General features: G+C 41.0%; 1 protein-coding gene and 1 long non-coding RNA gene across 2 annotated transcripts in view; one reads left to right on the forward strand and one right to left on the reverse strand.

The window, feature by feature from the left end:
- LOC125928715 (putative adhesion G protein-coupled receptor E4P) overlaps window positions 1–13365 on the forward strand; it is a 69605-nt gene extending 56240 nt beyond the window's left edge. Inside the window, exon 16 of the mRNA XM_049639394.1 lies at window positions 12993–13365. Within this exon, the coding sequence (XP_049495351.1) occupies window positions 12993–13229 (237 nt within the window). The 3' untranslated portion in view covers window positions 13230–13365. The remainder of the gene's footprint in view (window positions 1–12992) is intronic.
- Window positions 13366–19278: 5913 nt separating this feature from the next.
- Window positions 19279–20395, reverse strand: part of LOC125928938 (uncharacterized) — a 39276-nt gene continuing 38159 nt past the window's right edge. The window contains exon 2 of the long non-coding RNA XR_007459773.1: window positions 19279–19940. This is a non-coding gene — a long non-coding RNA (uncharacterized LOC125928938). The remainder of the gene's footprint in view (window positions 19941–20395) is intronic.

Raw genomic sequence — 20395 nt, forward strand, 5'->3', positions numbered from 1 at the left:
TTAACTGCTAAGGCAATCAAACTTTTTGCTTAAAAAGCAGAACTTTGTTCATTAGTAAATGGACATTTGGGCTCTCTCCATAATTTGGCTATTGTTGATAATATTGCTGTAAACATTGGGGTGCATGTACCACTTCAAGTCAGCATTTTTGTATCCTTTGGGTAAATAGTAGTGCAACTTCTGGATCTTAGGGTAGTTATATTTTTTAACTTTTTGAGGAACCTCCAATGCTGTTACCCAGAGTGGCTGCACCAATTTGCATTCCCACCAACACTGTTCCTCTTTGTATGCATCCTCGCCAACATCTGTTGTTGCCTGAGTTGTTAATGTGAGCCATTCTGACAGGTGTGAGGTGGTACTCAGTGTGGTTTTGATTTGTATCTCCCTGATGATGAGTGACGTTGGGGATCTTTTCGTGTGTCCATTTGCTATGTGGATGTCTTCTTTGGAAAAGTGCCTATCTATGTCTTCTCCCCATTTCTTCACTGTATTATTTTCTGGGAGGTGTTGAGTTTGATAAGTTCTTTGTAGATTTTGGATGCTAACTCTTTATCAGATATGTCATTTGCAAATATTCTGTAGGCTGCCTTTTAGTTTTGTTGATTGTTTCCTTCCCTGTTCAGAACCTTTTTATGTTGGTGAGGTCCCAATAGCTCATTTTTGCTTTTGTTTCCCTGGTCTGTGGCAATGTGTCTACTAAGAAGTTGCTGTGACCAGGGTCAAGGAGGTCGCTGCCTGTGTTCTCCAGGATTTCGATGGTTTCCTGTCTCACATTTAGGTCTTTCATCCATTTTAAATTTATTTTTGTGTTTGGTGTAAGAAAGTGGTCCAGTTTCATTCTTCTGCATGTCACCATCCAGTTTTCCCAACATTTGTTGAAGAGACTGTCTTTTTTTTCCCCACTGGATATTCTTCCTGCTTTGTCAAAGATTAATTGACCCTATAGTTGTGGGTCCACTTCTGGGTTCTCTATTCTGTTCCATTGATCTATGCACCTGTTTTTGTGCCAGCACCCTACTGTCTTGATGACTATAGCTTTATACCTTAGTTTGAAATCTGGAATCATGATGTCTCCAGTTTGGTTTTTCTTTTTCAGGACTGCTTGGTTATTCATGGCCTTCTGTGGTTCTACACAAATTATGCTAAGTGAAATAAGTCAGCCAGAGAAAGATAAACACCACGTGATTTCAGTCATATGTGGAATTTAAGAAACAAAACAGAAGAACATATGGTAGTGGAGGGAAAAGAGAGAGAAACAAACCATGAGAGAATCTTAAAGATAGAGAACAAACTGGGGGTTTATGGAGGTGGGGGGGATGGGCTAGATTTGTGATGGATATTAAGAGGTAGCAGTTCCCAAACAACAGCAGACAGATTTGTGCCCATTTGTCAAGGCTGTCCCCCAGCTGTGGAGAGGGAAACACCACTCTGTCCTTGCAGGTCTGAGCTCTTTCCTTTGGCTCTAGTTGCAAATGGATGCTTTCTCCACCAACATCCCCACACACCACCTTTTAAATAGACTTTGTTGTGTTTTTTTAAGAGTTTTTTTTAATTTGTTTTTTTAATATTTATTTATTTTTGAGAGACAGAGAGCACAAGCGAGGAAGGCACAGAGACAGAGACGGAAACCCAGAATTCAAAGCAGGCTCTAGGCTCTGAGCCAACAGCACAGAGCCCAACACAGGGCTCAAACTCACAAACTGTGAGATCATGACCTGAGCAGAAGTCAGATGCTCTAGCGACTGAGCCCTCCAGGTGCCCCAAGTAGACTTTGTTTTTTAGAGCGGTGTTGGATTCACAACAAAGTTTAGCAGGAATAGAGAATTTTTATATATCCCCACCCCCTCCTTGCACAGCCTCACCCACTATCAATATCTGGCACCAGATGGTCCTTTTGTGAACCTACAATGTCATGTCAATATCACCCAAAGTCCATAGTTGACATTAGGGGTCACTCTTGATGGTGTACCTTCTATGAGTTTTGTCAAATGTATGATGACGTGTATCCACTGTTATAGTAACAAACAATAGTTTCACCACCCTAAAATTACACTAAAAAACTCATCTATAAAGGGTGCCTGGGTGGCTCAGTCAGTTGAGCGTCCAACTTAGGCTCAGCTCATGATCCCACAGTTAATGAGTTCAAGCCCTGCATCAGGCTCTGTGCTGACAGTTCAGAGCCTGGAGCCTGCTTTGAATTCTGTGTCTCCCTCTCTTTCTGTCCCTCTCCCGCTCACATTCTGTCTCTCTCAAAAATAAATAAACATTAAAAATTTTTTTAAAACTCATCCATATGGGCTGTTTAAAATGTCCTTTTATTTTTTTGAGGTGGGGGCATGGAAGAGCACAGGGGGAGGGAGGGAAGGAGACAGAGACAGAGAGAGACAGAGAAAATATCTTAAGCAGGCTCCCTGCCCAACACAGAACCCTACACAGAGCTCAATCCCACAACCCTAGGATCATGACCTGAGCTGAAATCAAAATGTTGGATGTTTAATTGACTGAGCCACCCAGGTACCCCTAAAATGTCTTTTAACAACAATTTTATATATCTAGGGAGTACATCATGATAGTTTGATATACATATACATAATGAAATTATTACCATAGTCAAGCTAATTAACGTATCCATTTCCTCACATTTACCTGTGTGTGTGTGCACACATGCGAATGTGCCTGAAATCTTTTAGCAAATGTCCAATATATAGTACAGTATTATTAACTAAAGTGATCATGCTGTACATTAGGTGTCAAGACTTATTCATCCTACATAACTACAACTTTGGAATATTTGACCAGTGTAGATGGATACTTAACCAAATAAAAACCAAAAACTACTATAATACTGGAAAGTATTGAAAGACAGACATGCTAAGGAACTGAGTCTACTGAGACTTCCCTTCTTAGGATATGAGTCAAGTGAAGATTCTCAGAATTGGTCTCAAGTGGGGTTTGCAAATTCAGGGGAATCTTATTTCACAGAGATACTTCGGAGCTCATACATAGGGGGGTGTGGGACAGTCCCAGAAAAGCTTTAAGCCCTCTCAAACCTCTGTCAATGAGAGGAAGTACCTCCTCTTTCATGGTTCATGTCAAATTTTCTTTATCACATGGCTTAATGTTGGGGAAAGGCAATGAAAAGCAAAAATCTTAACCCAGAAAGATGTGCCACAGAAGTCTAAGAGGAGCAAACCGGTTTTATTATGGAATAAGTGTTAACCAAGCATGCTTTTGCTTTTCCAGTGCCTGATACTGGGCTTCCGGGCTATTGGTAGATTTATCCTGCCAAAATGCAAGCTCAAATTTGTTTGAGTAAAGGACGTTGACCTTGCAAAGGCTTCCCTTCATATAACAAGCCTTGTTTCTGACAGGGCATCAGGGATTCCTACCTTGTTCTCACAAACCTCACTTCCCAGTTAACCGCTGGAAAGCACAAAGGGAAAGCAGTGCTAGTTAGGCTCTACCTGCAGAGTGTGGAGGAGGGCTGTCCTTGCAGCTGCATCCAGAGATATGGAAGAAACACGGAAGGTGGAAAGGCAGTATGAGTCAGGAATCACAACGCTGGTAAGCACATCTCCCCTTGCCCATTGCCAGGTCTGTTCTGACAAGTTTGTACATCACCCCACAAAATCCTCCTGGCTGTGCTGGAGTATAGATGTTCCCACCTCTATTTCAGAAAAAAAGTGTGTAAGGTCTTGGCCTCCTAAATGTTGGAAGAGCCAGGAATTGGACTCTCCAACTTGGTCCAAATGTGCATCCTTCTTTCAACCAGTACACAAACAGCTGGTCATTCTGGAATTTCATTGATGTTATTGTTTTCTTCATGGACCCACAGTCCAAAGTTTGGACCTAGCCAATTTCATTAGGTACTATGATGTCAGAAGAAATAAAGAGAATGTGGCTTTAATTTTAGATTAGAGACATCTCTTTATGTCTTAAAATTTTTCGAGGAAATACAGGTCAGCAAGAAGATAATATAAACCATCTATGATTCTGGAGAGTCAGAGAAAGCTACTCTATCTTAGTGTATTAGTTAGGGATTGTTGCATAACAAGGGACCACAAACATCACACTTATAATTCATAGTTTCCATGAGTCAGGAGTCAGGGCATGGCTTTTCTGGGTGTCTCACAAGACTGAAATAAAGTGTTGACCAGGTCTGGAGTCTCATCTGAAGGCATGAACAAGGGAGAATTTGTTTCCAAGCTCACATGGTTTGTTGGCAGGATTCAGTTCCTTGTGGGATGTCTTGGGCCTTGGTTTCTTGCTGACCAGAGGCTGGAGGCCTCCCCCAGGCCCACGTGGGCCTCTTTCTAGGACAGCTTTTTTGATCAAAGTCAGTAAGAAAGTGTCTGCTAGCAAGGTGGGAGTTATAGCCTTACGTAGCATAATCGTGAACATGATACCCCATCACTTTCACCATATTCTATTGGTTAGAAGCAAGTTGCCAGACCAGCCCAAATATAAAGGGAAGCACTTCCTAAGGTGTGGATACCAGGAGACTGGGGAGTGGGTCATGGAGTGCCCTCTTAGTCTTTCCACCATGCTCAGTGAGGTGGTTCCTGCATTGGACGCTCATTAGGATCATGTGGGACATTAAAAAAAGGAAAATACTAGTGGAAGACCCACTTGGGGACAGAGCCTGAGCATCAGTAATTTTAAAGCTCCCCAAGCGATTCTGATATACTGCCTGGGTTGAGAAGTACTCGGTATACTGCTTAAGGGCCAGACCTAGTTGACTGACCTGGGTTTAAAAGAACAGCTGGTAGATGCATGGCCTTGGGTTAGTATCTTTATCTCACTAAGTCTCTGTTTCTATACCTAGAAATCTTGTCTATATAAATGTTATATAATATATAATTATACATTATATAAAATACATATAAGTTACATATGCTCCTATATGTGTATATGTTATACTTGTATATTATTGTATATTATATATATACATATATATATATACACACACACACACACACACACACACACATACACACACACATATATAGAGGTAAAGATATCCTAACCTCCTCTTCAAAAAAAATAAATTTGCAGTGATACCATTCATATGATCTTTATTTTGTGTGTGTTTGTGTGTGTATGTGTGTAAAATATGCTATTCCTATTTTAAATATACTAATGTTGCCAAGAATGTGACTTTACTCTTAATGTTAAGGATGGAAGTGGCTTTTTTTTTATTCTTTTTTTTTTAATGTTTATTTATTATTGAGAGACAGAGAGACACAGAGCATGAGCAGAGAGAGGGGGAGACACAGAATCAGAAGCTGTCAGCACAGAGTCCGACGCGGGGCTCCAACCCACAAAGTCAGTCACCTAACCAACTGAGCCACCCAGGCGCCCCTTTAAATTCTTTTTAATGTTTATATATGTTTGAGAGAGAGAAAGAGAGACAGAGTGAGAGCAGGGGAGGGGCAGAGAGAGAGGGAGACAGAATCCGAAGCAGGTTCCAGCCTCCCAGCTGTCAGCACAGAGCCCGATGCGGGGCTCGAACCCACAAACTGGGAGATCATGACCTGAGCCGAAGTCAGGCACTTAACTGACTGAGCCACCCAGGTGCCCCCGGGAAGGTTGATTTTTGATACGAATGTGTGCAGATGCTGGTATTTCATTCCATGGGGGGTATATTATTTTGAGTCCTTTGTGGTTCCTCATGGCTCTAGGCTCAGACAGCAGAGGGCATAGGGAAACTTCAGTTACCTACAGCTGGGTGGGAAGGTTCTCTCAGAGCTTGATGCTGACATTAATCAAGGTGTGCATAAAGGAAGCACTGAGTACACTCTTTCCCTTTTCATGGAGTGTAAGCTGATAAAAAAAAAAAAACGCAAGGGAGCTAAACCAGAGTGCATTTTTTCTGCAATCCATGAGGCTGAGGGACCTCACCAGTCTCATTCACTGCTATGGCTCAGCTCATAATAGATGCCCAAAGGGTATGTGCATTAATGATTTCCTGTAATCATATGGTAACTCCTTAAGGCAGTCGCTATTATTATCCCAATCTTGTAGATGAGGAAATTGGAGATAGGGAAGATTAAGCCACTGGCCCCAGGTCACCCATAGCACCTCACGCATAGCAATCTGAATCCCAAACACCATGGTTCTTGCCAACATCGTTTTGAATGCACTGCCTCTCTTGGTGATTTGGAAATTTTTCTGTCTGCTCTGCCTTCCCTTCCTGGCCTGTGATTCAGTGCTGGGTTGAAGAGCAAAGGGCAACAGCCCACACCCACTTGGAAGGCTAGTATCAGAAAACAGAAACTAACAAACATTGGTGAGGATGTGGAGAAATTACAGCCCTTATGCATTGCTGGTGGGAATGTAAAATGGTGTAACTAGATAGAACTTTTTTGGTTCCTCAAAAAACTTAAACACAGAATTATCATACGACCCGTAAATTCCACTTCTGGGTATACACTCCAAGGAACTGAAAGCAGGAACTAAAAGAGATATTTATACATCCATGTTCACAGCAATATTATTCACAGTAGCCAACAGGTGGAAACAACCCAAGTGACCATGGACAGATGAATGGAGAAACAAAATGTGGTCCATCCAGACAATGCAATATTATTCAGTCTTAAAAAGAAAGGGCGTTCTGACATCTGCTACAATACAGATGGCCCTTGGGGACATTATGCCCAGTGAAACAAGCCAGACACAAAAGAAAAAATGTTGTATTATCCCACTCATAGTTGGTCCCCAAGGGAGACCCATCCATAGAGACAGAAAGTAGATGGTGGGATCCAGAGGCTGGGGGAGGGGAGTTAGTGTTTGCTGGGAACAGAGTTTCCATTTGGGGAGATGAACAGGTTCTGGAGATGGATGGTGAGGATGTGAATGTGCTTAATGCCACTGAAGTGTGTGCTTACCCATGGTTAAAATGGTAAATTTCGTGTTATGTGTATTTTATCACGATAGTAATAAAGAGTGAAGGTGGCTGGTTAATTCCTAGTTTACTTTTTGAACTTGGCTAAATGCCCAGGGGGGTTGGCCTTTTTTTTCCACACTAATCAGGAGGAGTCAGTCCATGAGCATTCAGGCTTTTCTTTTTGGTGTCCGGTGCAGAGGATTATCATATTGGAGCAGGTGGGCAAGTGGATGTTGCTGTTGACCAAACATTCTCTGTGTTTTAGCCATTGAAACAGGAAGGCTTAAGAAATGCACACTGAAGAAGACATTCAGGCTGAAGGCAGAAAAACAGACCATGGATGTTCACTGAACCACCATTGAGCAGGAAAGCTTGGGAGGTAGAGTAAATGGTGGCCCTAGAATTTAGACAGTAGTCCAAGAATCTTCCCAATGGAATTTCATGTTGCTCCTATAAAGCATTTCCTCGAAGCCCTTTATTGTTACTTAGTAAGTTCTGCAACGACAATGTAAAGCCAGAGTCTGGGAGATTCGCATTGGGCTTTCATAGCCAGAAAAAGAAAAGCATCCAATTTCCTATTCTGTTTACTTGGGATGTGTTGCAGCGAGACTAGAGGGGATATTAATGATTTCCCAGGTTGGTTCCTGGCTTAACTTGCCTCTACCCTGCTCAAGGCTGGTTTTCTTAAACGTGAATGTCTTTTCCTTGCACCTGAACAGTGAATGGCTCCCAATTTCCTAGAGAAAGTTGACAAACCTTTTAGCACTCTCTTATTTCAACTTCTGAATATCTGTGTTTATATGTTATGCATTTATTTTTTTATTTAAGTTTTACAATTTTTAAAAATTTTGGGGGCACCTGGGTGGCTCAGTAGGTTAAGTGTCTGGCTCCATTTCAGCTCAAGTCATGATATTACTGTTGGTGGGGTCGAGCCCCACCTTGGGCTCCACGCTGACAGGAGGGAGCCTGCTTGGGCTCTCTCTCTCTCTCTCTCTCCCCCCCCTTTGTCTCAAAATAAATAAATAAACTTAAAAAATACATAGAAATAAAAACATAATTTTTAAAAATTTTTACTTGAGGTATAATTGACATAGAACATTATATTAGTTTCAAGTGTACATCATAATGATTTTATATTTGTCTACCTCATTTTTAAAACTGTGCATAGTCTTTCATTACCTTTATGATTTTTCTTTGACTACTTTTCATAAGACCTTACTCTCCTGAGTAAGAATTTACCTGAGTAGAATTTACCTGCTAGCAGTCTTTTCCTCCTCATTCACTTCCTTGCTCCCTCCTTCATTTATTCCCTGTATCCCCTTCTTTCTCTCTCCCTTCCTTCCTTCTTTCTTCCTCTTTTTCTCTCCCTTCCCTTTCCTTCCTTCTCTCCATCCACCCATTCATCCATCCATCCATTCTTCCCTGCATCCATCCATCCACCCATGCCTCTATCCATTCTGCTATCCATCTACTTACCCACTCATCTATCTACTAACCTTCCTGCTTTCTCGCCTTCCTTCCTTTTTTCCTTCCCCTCTCCCTTCATTCCTTCCATTGATTCATTGACTTAGGTCGAAAATTTTCAGGAATATAATAATGACTTCACCTTTTCCTAGCTCCAACATAAAGTTAGTTATTTAATATCTTTAATCTTTTCCTTGACTGTAAAATGCCAAAGAAAATTATGCCTATGCTTATCTTAAGAGTGGTAGTAAGGATGAAATTATCATTTAAAACAAAAAATACATTAAACATTAAATAATTATGACTTATGTGAATGGCTCAACAAATTGTCCCAAAAGGCTAAATAAATGGGAGCAAAAATTATTTTTTTCCAATGGTCTAGCATCCTATTCAAAAATGAGCATTAACACAGATGATCCCTTACATCATTTATTTTGCCATCAAATGGGCATCATTGAAACTAGGTGCAGTTTTCTTCTTTATCCCAAGTGCTGTTGCATTTATATCTTATGCTTCTATTGGTCCCCATAATTGATGAGAGCTTTGCATCTGAGGAAAACCTAACGATGAAGGAAAAGTTGCATAATTTCTACCTGAACTCCAAGGTAGTAAGTGGTACAACAAGATCCAGGAAGAACACCTCACTCTCCATATCCATTAATTTCGCATTTTACCATGAAAAGTGTGTGACAACCAGGTTACTCTATTACATCCAGAGGCATTTTGTAATTAAATGAGAATATTTCCATGCTGATGAATTCACCAGTGAGAAGTCTTTAAAAATGAGGTAGATTCTCACTTGGGGCACCTGAGAAGCTCAGTGAATTAGATGTCTGACTCTTGAATTCAGCTCAGGTCATGATCTCAGTTTGTGAGATGAAGCCCCAAATCAGGCTCCAAACTGAGAGGGAGGAGACTCCTTGGGATTCTCTCTCTCCCTCTCTCTCTCTCTGCCTCTACCCTGCTCATTTGCACTCTTGTGCTCTTTCAAAATAAATAAATAAACTTATTTAAAAAAAAAAAGAGTGTCACTCATCTATGAGACATGGTGTTGCAAAATCCAAAATGAGCCAAAGGTGATGTGGTTGCCTTGGAAATTGGGGTACCCATGAGCTGAACTGGGGAGATAACTTCAGAATCAGCCCCTCAACTGTCCTCCAAGGCTCTGGACCGATCTGACTGGTCAAATTGGTCCAAATAAAAGTGGTCAGGTTTTAAGAAGGCACCAATCCAGAGCTAGCACAGGAGATGAGTGACAGTCCTTAGGTATTTTTGAGTTGCTTCTTAAGTGCCACAAGCAGGCATCATACCAGGCACATTTCAATAGAAGAGTTTCTAGGTTTCAGAACTTTGCCAAAATTAAAAATGATTCTGCTTTCTTCAAAGGGGTTCTACTTGCTGTGTAACTAATTACCCAAGAACTTGGCGACTTAAAATGATATGCATTTATCATCTCACCCGGTTCTGGGAGTGAGGAATCCAGAATGGCTTCTTTGGATGGTTCTGGCTCAAGGGTTTTCATCAGGTTGCAGTAAAGATGTTGGTTGGGGCTTGTCACCTGCAAGCTTCACTGAGGCTGAAGGCTTTGTTTTCAAGGTCGTTCCCCCATGTGGCTGTTGGCTTGAGGCCTCTTTCTCACCACCTGGGGCTAAGAACTGCCTCAATGTCCTCATGGCATGACAGCTGGCTTCTGTGAGTGCTCCGTGAGAGACTGTACTTAAGGGAGTGGAATTAGGCTTGGCATTTTGATGGGAGTGCCAAAGAATTGATGGACATTTTTTCTTTTTTTAAAATGTTTATTTATTTATTATTTTGGAGGTGGGAGGGGCAGAGAGAGAGGGAGAGAGAGAATTCCAAGCAGGCTCCACACTGTCAGCATAGAGCATGACGTAGAGCTCAATCGCACAAACCATGAGATCATGACCTGAGCTGAAATCAAGAGTCAGATGCTTAACCAGCTGAGCCACACCGGTGCCCCAAGAATTGATGGACATTTTTTAAACCACTAAAGGGAGATTATAGCTTCTGGAGCTGAACAGTATGCATTCAAGTCCCACCTCCCTTCCCACTCACTTCTTAGGAAAATTACCAGCCTTCCATGCTGAGTTCAGCCCAGAATGCTGCAGTTCTGCTACTGATAATAGCAACATGCATTGTTGACATGTGGGACAAATAAGTCAATGTATATAAAGCCCTTAAAATACTAACCAACCTCAGCAAATGGTACTGGGAGTATTGGATATCTGCATGCCAAAGAGTGAAGTTGGACACCTACCATATACAACATGAACACAAGATGGATCAAAGACATAATGTAAGACCTAAAACTATAAAACCCCTAGAAGAAACATGACAGCAGCGCTTGATGACATTGGATTCCACAAGTGTTTCTGGGTATGACCCCAAAAGAACAGGAAACAAAAGTAGAAATAGACAAAAGGAGTATATCAAACGAAAAACTTCTGCATGTCAAAGGATACAGTCAATGGAGTGAAAAGGTATCCCAGGGAATGGGAGAAAATACCTGATAATGGATTAGTATCCAGCATACATAGAGAATGTCTACAATTCAACAAGAACAAAATAACTCGATTTAAAAAAAAAAAAAAGGGTAAAGAATCTGAATAGACATTTCTCCAAAGATGCTATACAGATGACCAGGAAGCACATGAAAAGATGCTGAATGTTACTAACCATTAGGTAAATGTAAATCAAAACCACAATGAGATATCACCTCACACCCATTAGTATAGATATTATATATATATAAAAAAAACAGTGTGAGGACATAGAGAAACTGGAACCACTGTGTAGTGCTGGTTAGGAATATAAAATAGCACAGCCACTATGAAAATAGTATGATAGCTCCTCAAAACCTTGAACCTAGTACTGCCATATGAAATAATACAGAATAGTACTTCACTTTAAAAAGAAACACAATTTTGATATATGCAACAACATGGATGAACCTTAAGGACACTACACTAAATGAAATATGCCAAACACAGAAAGACAGTATTTACTTACTGTAATATTCCACCTGCATGAGGTCCCCAGGGTAGTCAAAGTCATAGAAACAGAAAGTATAAGGGTGTGTGCCAGGTGGTACAGGAAGAGAAATGAAGAGTTGTGTTTTAATGGGTATAGAGTTTCAGTTTTACAGAATGGAAAAATTCTAGAGATGGGTTACACAACAATGTGAATATACTTAACATTACTGCACTGTCCACTCAAAAATGGTTGAGATGGTAAATTTTATGTTATGCATTTTTTTTACCATAATAGAAGCTTTTTTAAAAAAAGTCTGACACATGGTAAGCATCCCCAAACTTAAGATACTGTTACTTTTTAGGCTTGACCTTTGATTTTTTTTAAAAAATGCAATTAGATGGGAATTTCAGGACACAAGCAGTGGTGAGCACTTAGAATATATTTTTGCTGCCCTTTTATTTCCTATCAAAGATATTCCTAAGCAGTATTCAGACACCATTCCCTCTTTTCCAGCTCCTGGCTGAACATAGGATATCTTTTTTTTCTTACAAACACCCTTAGACCTAGATTAAGGAGAGAAACAGACTTTGTCTCCAGCATGTAATCAAACTTTGTGGGCATGATTGAATGACTGTGTGAAAGTATTTTGGCCCTATTTATACCTCCCAGTGGGGCCCATTATAGTAAAGTTGTTCATTATAGTAAAGCTTGATAGGGCAAATCTTTTTATGTGTCATTCAAAGAACAGTCATCCAACATTTTTGTGTACATACTATATTTGGGGGAAGGGTGTTACTTAACCTCTTTGTTTCTCTGTCCCCTAACACATAAATCTGGGACAGTAACAGAACCTACACCACAGATTGCTGTGGGGGTCAACCGAGTTATTCTATGTCGAGTCTGTACAATGGTGCCTGCAAATGTAGATATCTGTCAACGTTATCTGTGATGGTGATGAGGACAATTACAAGGGAGAAAAGAACTATTAGTTGGGAATTCAACAGATATAGTCTCTTCTCCAGGAAATCACATTGCCTTGACATCAAAAATGATCTTTTTCCTTCCTCTCCTCATTTACCTTACAAGTGAGACACGCAGTCAGGTAGGGTGGTTAAGATTCATAAGCATCCACTGGACTGAGAACCATCTGCTGAAAAATGGTTACGATGGTAAATTTTGTGTTGTGCTCTGTATGTTTTACCACGTTACAAAAAAAGCTGCCAGCATTTAAAAACTGAGATTTTGCACGACAATCCAGATTTCCAGGTTTTTGTATTTTGATTTCTTTTTATTTGTTTTTTTTTAAGAATGGAAGCACTGGCGATATTGAGCTCACATTCTTGTGTGGAAACCATTGCTGGGGCTGAAAGTAATGTGGCTTTCCAGATGGGTCACGTGGCACAGTTCCACCCCCTGTTTATTCATTCCCTAAAGGTGGCCTGTTTGACAGATACATGCTGCCTGCCTGACCCTCCACAGGCATTTGAGTTTGCTACCATGAGCTGACGCAGAGAAGTATCAGGAGTCAACCTAAGCATCCTGCTCTGCTCAACTGTGTTCTGTTTACCTCGCATCCCCCTTTCCCCAAGGAATGGTGGGCATTGTTCTCTGTGCACCCATCAGATTCTCCCAACCCTTGTCTCCCCTGCAGGTGCTGTGCTCCATCATTGCTGGCGTGCTACACTACCTCTACCTGGCCTCCTTCACCTGGATGCTCCTTGAAGGGCTACAGCTTTTCCTAACTGTCAGAAACCTCAAGGTGGCCAACTACATAATTACAGGGAAGTTCAAGAAGTTCATGTATCCTTTTGGCTACGGGGTCCCAGCTCTGATTGTAGCTGTGTCTACAGGTGTTGGACACAGCAGTTATGGGATACATACTAAGTAAGCACGGTGTCTTTGTCATGAGGAAGTAATAATATATGTATGAACTCCCATGTATTGAACATCTACTACCTGCTCTGTTGTAGGTGCTGTGGGCACCCCAGGAAACAAAGCAGACAATAAGCAAATAGACATGGAATATGATGTTGGGCTACAATAGGTGCCACCACAGAGAGGCAAACTAGGGAAATGGGAATATATGTGAGCTGATAATTTTAAATAGTGTGGTCAGGGAAATGACTGAGAGGTAAACTTCGTATGTCATATGTTATTTGACTTTTTAGATGTCTTACTGTATTAATTTCCTATTGCTGTGCTAACAAGTTAGCTCAAACTTGGTGACTTAAAACAATGCAAGTTTATTATCTTATTTTGAATTCTGTAGGTCAGAAGTCCAACCGGATATCACTTAGCTAAAATCAAGGTTCCAGCAAAGTGCATTCCTTCTTGAGGTTCTAAGGGCTTTTCCAGCTTCTGGGGGCCACCCACATTCTTCAGCTTATGTCCCCCATCCTCTATCTTCAGGGCCAGCAACATTGCACGTCTCTGACCATCCTTCACATCTCTTTCTGACTTTCTTCTGTCTCCCCTTTCCCCTTGTAAAAACACTTGTGATTACATTGGATCCACTCAGGTAACCCAGGATAATCTCCCCCATTCCAAAATCCTTATGTTCAATCATATCTGCAGAGTCCCTTTTGTTTCACAAAGTAGAAATTCACAAGTTCTGAGCATGAGAACATGGATATTTTGGGGGTGGAGAGAGGCTCACATTATCCTATCACACCTACAAATTGACCTTCTTTTTTAATTTCTTCTATCTTGCAAAATTAAATTTAGTAACAAGTGGGCAATCCTGGGTTTAAGGTGTTGATAACTTTTGGAAAAGGAATAACGCACAAGAGTATCCATTGAACTAAGCAGTGAACAACTTCCTTTTGAAATACAACTTGAGGAATAGGCACTGTCATTTATGGATAAAAATTGGAGTTGAAACTAAATATTTTTGTTACTGAAAGCCAAATATACATTTATCCTATTTTTGGTCCATTCCAGTGGTTTTCAACCAGGGGTGATTTCATGCCCCACAGGGGACATTCAGCAGTGTCTGGAGACCTTTCTGGTTGTCACAACTTGAGGGAGGGGGTGGCCAGAGATGCTGCTAAATGTTTTGTGATGCACAGGCCAACTGCACAGTGAAGAACCACGGGCCCAAAATGCCAGTAGAGCCAAGGCAGGGGAGCTCTGGTCTATTCAAAGCCCCTGCTCTGAGTTTGTAACTGAATTCTGATAGCGGAAGGACATGGTGGCATTCATTGAGTCCTCTATGCTTAACTGAATGTTGGGGGTTACAATGCCCAGAAGGTAAGTCTTCCATGAATGCTAATCATTGTTAATTTTTTCTCAGTGTTAATGGTTGTCACCTATTATATTATTTGTTTCCCCCTGACCCAGTTCCTGTACCCATTTTTCCCCCAATGTTTCAGTTTAGGGAAAGGTTTTTTAAGTGCATTTTCTTCTTTTTATGAAGATCTGGAAAGTTGTTTATTCTCTTTTTCAGCTGCTGGATCAGCTTCCTTTGAGCCCCATGGGGCCTGTTTTTGTTATTATTTTGGTGGTTTATAATTTTTGTCATTACTTTGAATGTAGAAAATATGTTTCACTGATGTGACAAAGGGATAATTTGATAATGACCTATTTAAATTTTCTGTAGAGTCCTTGAACTTAAGGCAGAATATGCCAAGAGATTGTAGACCCTTTTCTTGTGGGAAGAGTCACATCTGAGTTGAAACTGAGACATCACATGAAATAAAGTTTCTGATGTTTATCTTGCCTGCACCACTGATGATGTGGCTTTTTAAAAAATATTTGGCCGGGGCGCCTGGGTGGCGCAGTCGGTTAAGCGTCCGACTTCAGCCAGGTCACGATCTCGCGGTCCGTGAGTTCGAGCCCCGCGTCAGGCTCTGGGCTGATGGCTCGGAGCCTGGAGCCTGTTTCCGATTCTGTGTCTCCCTCTCTCTCTGCCCCTCCCCCGTTCATGCTCTGTCTCTCTCTGTCCCAAAAATAAAAAAAAAAATAAAAATAAAAAAAAAAAACGTTGAAGAAAAAAAAAAATATTTGGCCAAGTCAGTCGGAGAAAGACAGATATCATATGTTTTTACTCATGTGGATCTTGAGAAACTTAACAAGACTATGGGGGAAGGGAAGGGGAAAAAAATAGTTACCGAGAGGGAGGGAGGCAAACCATAAGAGACTCTTAAATACAGAGAACAAACCGAGGGTTGAGGAGGGATGGGGGAGAGGGGAAAGTGGGTGATGGGCATTGAGGAGGGCACTTGTTGGAATGAGCATTGGGTATTGTATGTAAGCATGGTAATCTACCCCAAAAACCAAGAGCACATTTTACACACTATATGTTAGCCAATTTGACAATAATTATGTTTACAAAAATAAAAATAAATATTTTTTTAAAGTTCAAAACCAAAAGAAATAATTTTGGCCAAGGTCAATCACCTTTTTGAAATTATAATGAGAATATTTAACATGAGCTCTATTCCTGTTAGTAAAAGTTTAGGTGTAAAATGCAGTGTTGTCGGCCATAGGCATGATGTCATACAGCAGAGGTCTAGAACATAATCACCTTGCATGACCCAAACTTTATACCTCCTGAATCATAACTCCTGATAGCCTCTCTCCCCCTCACCATCTCCTGAGACCACCATCCTACTTTCCACTTCTATGAATTTGACTTGAGTTTGACTGTTTTAGGTACCTCATGTAAGTGGAATCATACCGTATTTGTCCTTCTGTGACTGGCTTAGTTCACTTAGTGTAACGTCTTCAAGGTTAATCCATGTGGTCACATATTGTAGGGTTTCCCTCTCTTAGGGCTAAATAATATTCCACTGTGTCCATCTGATTATCCAACTAGCTATTTCTATCATAAATTATTTATCCATTCATCTGTTAACAGACACTTAGATTGTTTGCACATCTTGGCTATTGTGAATAATGCTGCAATGAATATAGGAGTGTCATAGACTCTGGGTCTGGAGTTCTCACCTGTCCAGCAATGCAGGATTGAAATGCAAGAGAGGCTAATGTCTGGGAGGAGACAAGAGCCCTGAGTAAGGGTCCTTGGTCCATTTTTGTTAGGATCAGAAGGCTTATAAGCACAAAGAGACAATGAAACTGTGAACATTAACTCATGGGCATGAGGGAAAGGGGATTTTGAAGATATGTGGTGTTAGGGGGTTGGGTTAATACAGAATAAACTCCTGGCCCCAGGTGGATGGTTGTTTACAGCAGACATGAGGCCCCACCTCTGTTTACCTAAACTTGCCTAGGGGATAAGAAAGAGCATGCTACCTCAGGGTCAACAAGGCATCTTTCTTTTGTTAATTAGCTCAGGCTCTGGGAGACTTCGCTGCTGATCTAAAGTCCCTTTTTCCCATTTTCGTCCTTCCTTCCTGTAAAAGCAACTTTCTGCTATTGTACTAAGCTGGGGGGCGTTTCTGCCCTGAATACCTAATCTTGTTTACCTCATTTTGGATGCTTCCATCCTGAGATTTCTTATTCCTGTACCTTTGTGTCCTATACTGGGGGCCTTTGCCCTGTTTACCTAACCTTGTTTACCTGATCTTGGATGCATGCATCCTGTGACTTTCTATTTCTTTATGCCTTGTTAACCCATCAGTGCAAGTTCAGGGAATTCCTGTTATTCCCCACATAGGAGTATGTGTATCTCTTTGAGATTCAGATTTCAATTCTTTAGGATAAGTACCCAGAAGTGGGATTGTTGGATCATATGTCAGTTATATTCTTAGTATGTTGAAGAAGCTCCATATTGTTTTCCACAGCAGCTACGCCAACGTATTTCTACCAACAGCACACAGCATTCCAATTTCTCCACATGCTTCCCAACACCTGTTATCTTTTTCATTTTCAAATAACTTAAAATTCACAAGAAGTTGTAAAAATAGTGCAGAGTCCCACATACCCTTCACTCAGCTTTCCCTAAAGATATTAGGGTTTTTTTAATGTTTATTTATTTTTGGGAGAGAGAGACAGAGAGACAGAGAGCAAATGGGGAGGGGCAGAGAGAGAAGGAGACACAGAACTCAAAGCAAGCTCCAGGCTCTGACCTGTCCACACAGAGCCCGATGTGGGGCTCCCAATCTATGAACTGGGAGATCATGACCTGAGCTGATGTTGAACGTTTAACTGACTGAGCCACCCACGCACCCCAAGATGTTGAAAAACATTTAGTACATGATTTTAAAATACGATTATACACAAGGCATGCCAATGGGGGAGGAAACAAAACCCTCAAAACCTTAGAGAAGATAAGCACCAAAATGGGAATAGTGCTTATCTGTGTGTGTGAATTTCTTCTCTGGAATTTCAGATAAGTTCTGTTTGTTTTTCTGCATTTTCCTAATTTTGGATAATGACCATATGTTGCTTCTCTGATCAGAAAAAAAAAATGGAAGCTAATTTTTAAAAAATCAAGGTGTATACCCACTGAGTTTTAGAAATCCTAAACATATTTTATAAGTTTTGAGAATGAATAACTGTCATTTCCTATTTAATTAAAAATATTGGGTCTTAGCCTACTTTAAGCTCTGCCCTTCATGTCACTTCACAGATCATCTTGTCCTTCTATTTGACCACCCTATGGATTTTAAAAGACCAACTTAAGTCCCTCAATAATGAAGTATCTGGGATGCAGAACACAAGGTAGGTGGGCACAGAGCTGGAAAACCGGAGGGGGGGGGTTGTTTTTTTTCACTGCCTAAAGTGAGGGCAGTGAGTTTTTTTCACTGCCTAAAGTGAGTGATTCTAACCTGGGGGCTATTTTCTGGAGACGATTTTGGTTATGGCAATATGGGATGGGGGGGTGAAGAGGGGAAGGTTGCTACTGGCATCTAGATGGTAGAGACCAATGATGGTGCTAAATATCCTACAACACACAGGACAGCCCCCGCCACAAAGATGACCCCCCCCCCAGGGGCGTCTGGGCGGCTCAGTTGGTTAAGCATCCAACTTCAGCTCAGGTCATGATTTCCTGGTTTGTGTGTTCTAGTCCCACGCTGGGCTCTGTGTTGACAGCTCAGAGCCTGGAGCTTGCTTCAGATTTTGTGTCTCCCTCTCTCTGCCCCTCCCCTGCTCGTGCTCTGTCTCTCTCTGTCTCTCAAAAATAAACATTAAAAAAATTTTTTAAAAAAAGGTGATCCGCCCCCAATGTCAGGAATGCCAAGGCTGAGAAACCCTGAGTTAGGAGAATAATGCTTTTTCAGTTTTGCCATTTTTATAATTTGGGGAATTTATATGGTCCAGGTGAAAACGAAAATTTATCCAGTATATGAACCTCTAAGGATGTATTTCTGCTAGGAATCATTTTCAGTACTTAACAGTATGAAATATATATTGTATTAACTTATTGTTTTACACAGGTGTCATTTAGGTACGTAGAAAGAACAATAGATTGGGAGATAGCTGCCATTGAAAAGATAATGTTATAATCACAGACCCCAAAAGGAAGGGAATGCTGTGTCAGGAGTGGGGAGATATCCTGGGGGAAACACCGGAGTTGGCTAGCAGGCAGAGGCACAGGGGAAATTGTAGGCAAGCGCCTTTATTGTGGTGTGTGTGGAAAGGAGGTGAGGCAGGGTACACAGGTTTAGGATGGACTAGTTTGAATAGCCAGTGGGCTCCTGGGTATAGGGGCTGTCCTGGGTTGTCTGGTACCTGGTCCTGGGGTAGTTAAGGCAGGTGGATAGTGGCCTAGAGTGTGAGAGATAAAGGAGGTGGTTGAGGGTGTGGGCCCTGGGTTGGTTGGTTTGCATTTGAAAGGTACACTCTAAGAATTGACTAACCCCATAAGGGGCAGTCCCTCCACAGGGTCAGTAGGATTCCAGTTGTGACAGCAACTGAATACAGAAAATAAAAAAACATAGTTAATACACTTATAGTATATAGTTATAATAAATGCCATTATGTTAATATTATGAATGTTGGAACATTTCCCATTTCATTATACCAAACATAAATTACTTTTTGTGTATATGTATTACTTTCTATAAATAATTAGATGGCATAAATTATATCACAGTCACATTATACGATGCTAACATTACATATCAGTGATCCCTTTAACACTCCTGCCAGAGGTTACCATGTTTAACGGTCTGACATTCTTAGTCCCAAGCCTTGAAGCAAGAGTAAATATGTGATAGAAAGTGTTGCCGTGAGCCATAGAGCTGACATTGTTCTGCTTCTTGGTTTTGGCAGGATGCTGACGTTCAAAGCCATTGCTCACGTTTTCATTCTGGGCTCTTCTTGGGGCCTTGGCTTCTTTCTGGTGGAAGGAGTGCTGGACCCTGTCAGGTTGGTGATGACCTTCACCATCATCAGCATCCTCCAGGGCGTCCATGTCTACTTGGTCCACTGCCTTCTGAATCACAAGGTAAACCAGTGTCTCCTCCCCGTGTTCCATGGCCCCTCGGTGTCTCATGTTTTACTATTTTCTGTCTCCTGGGCTTCTCCATTGCTTGCATGGTGGTGTATGTGTGTATGCACGGGGCTCTTTCTTCCATATCATAATGTTTGTCCCAGAGACCACCTTTTCAGGATTTATCTTTCTTGCTTCCAATCATTTGAATTTGCACTGAAGCAGCAGAAACTGGATAGAGCCATACAAGGTCTACATTATCTGACAATGAGAAAAAAAAATCACAAATGAGGAAAACATACTAAATTCTGGGGCAGGGTGGAGGAGGCCTTGCTTAGGACTTAACTAGGCAAAATCCCTACGCTATGAAAACAAGTCTGAGTTGTTATATTTGAAACTGAGTTTATAATTGTAAATGCGGGCTACTTCTTAGAATGAAAAAAGAATCAAATGTTGATGTTTAGAGGGGCATTATTTTATGCGTTATGATGTGGTAGCTACGATATAATGATTTTTCAGCTTCACACAAATTATCTGGGGATTTATTAATTTCCCAAGGATCTCTGAATCTTTTTTTTATTTAACTTTATTTTTTATTTTTTAAAATTTACATCCAAATTAGTTAGTATATAGTGAAACAATGATTTCAGTAGATTCCTTAATGCCCCTTACCCATTTAGCCCATCCCCCCTCCCACAACCCCTCCAGTAACCCTC

The sequence above is a fragment of the Panthera uncia genome, chromosome A2 (assembly GCF_023721935.1).
Source record: "Panthera uncia isolate 11264 chromosome A2, Puncia_PCG_1.0, whole genome shotgun sequence".
Taxonomy (NCBI): domain Eukaryota; kingdom Metazoa; phylum Chordata; class Mammalia; order Carnivora; family Felidae; genus Panthera; species Panthera uncia.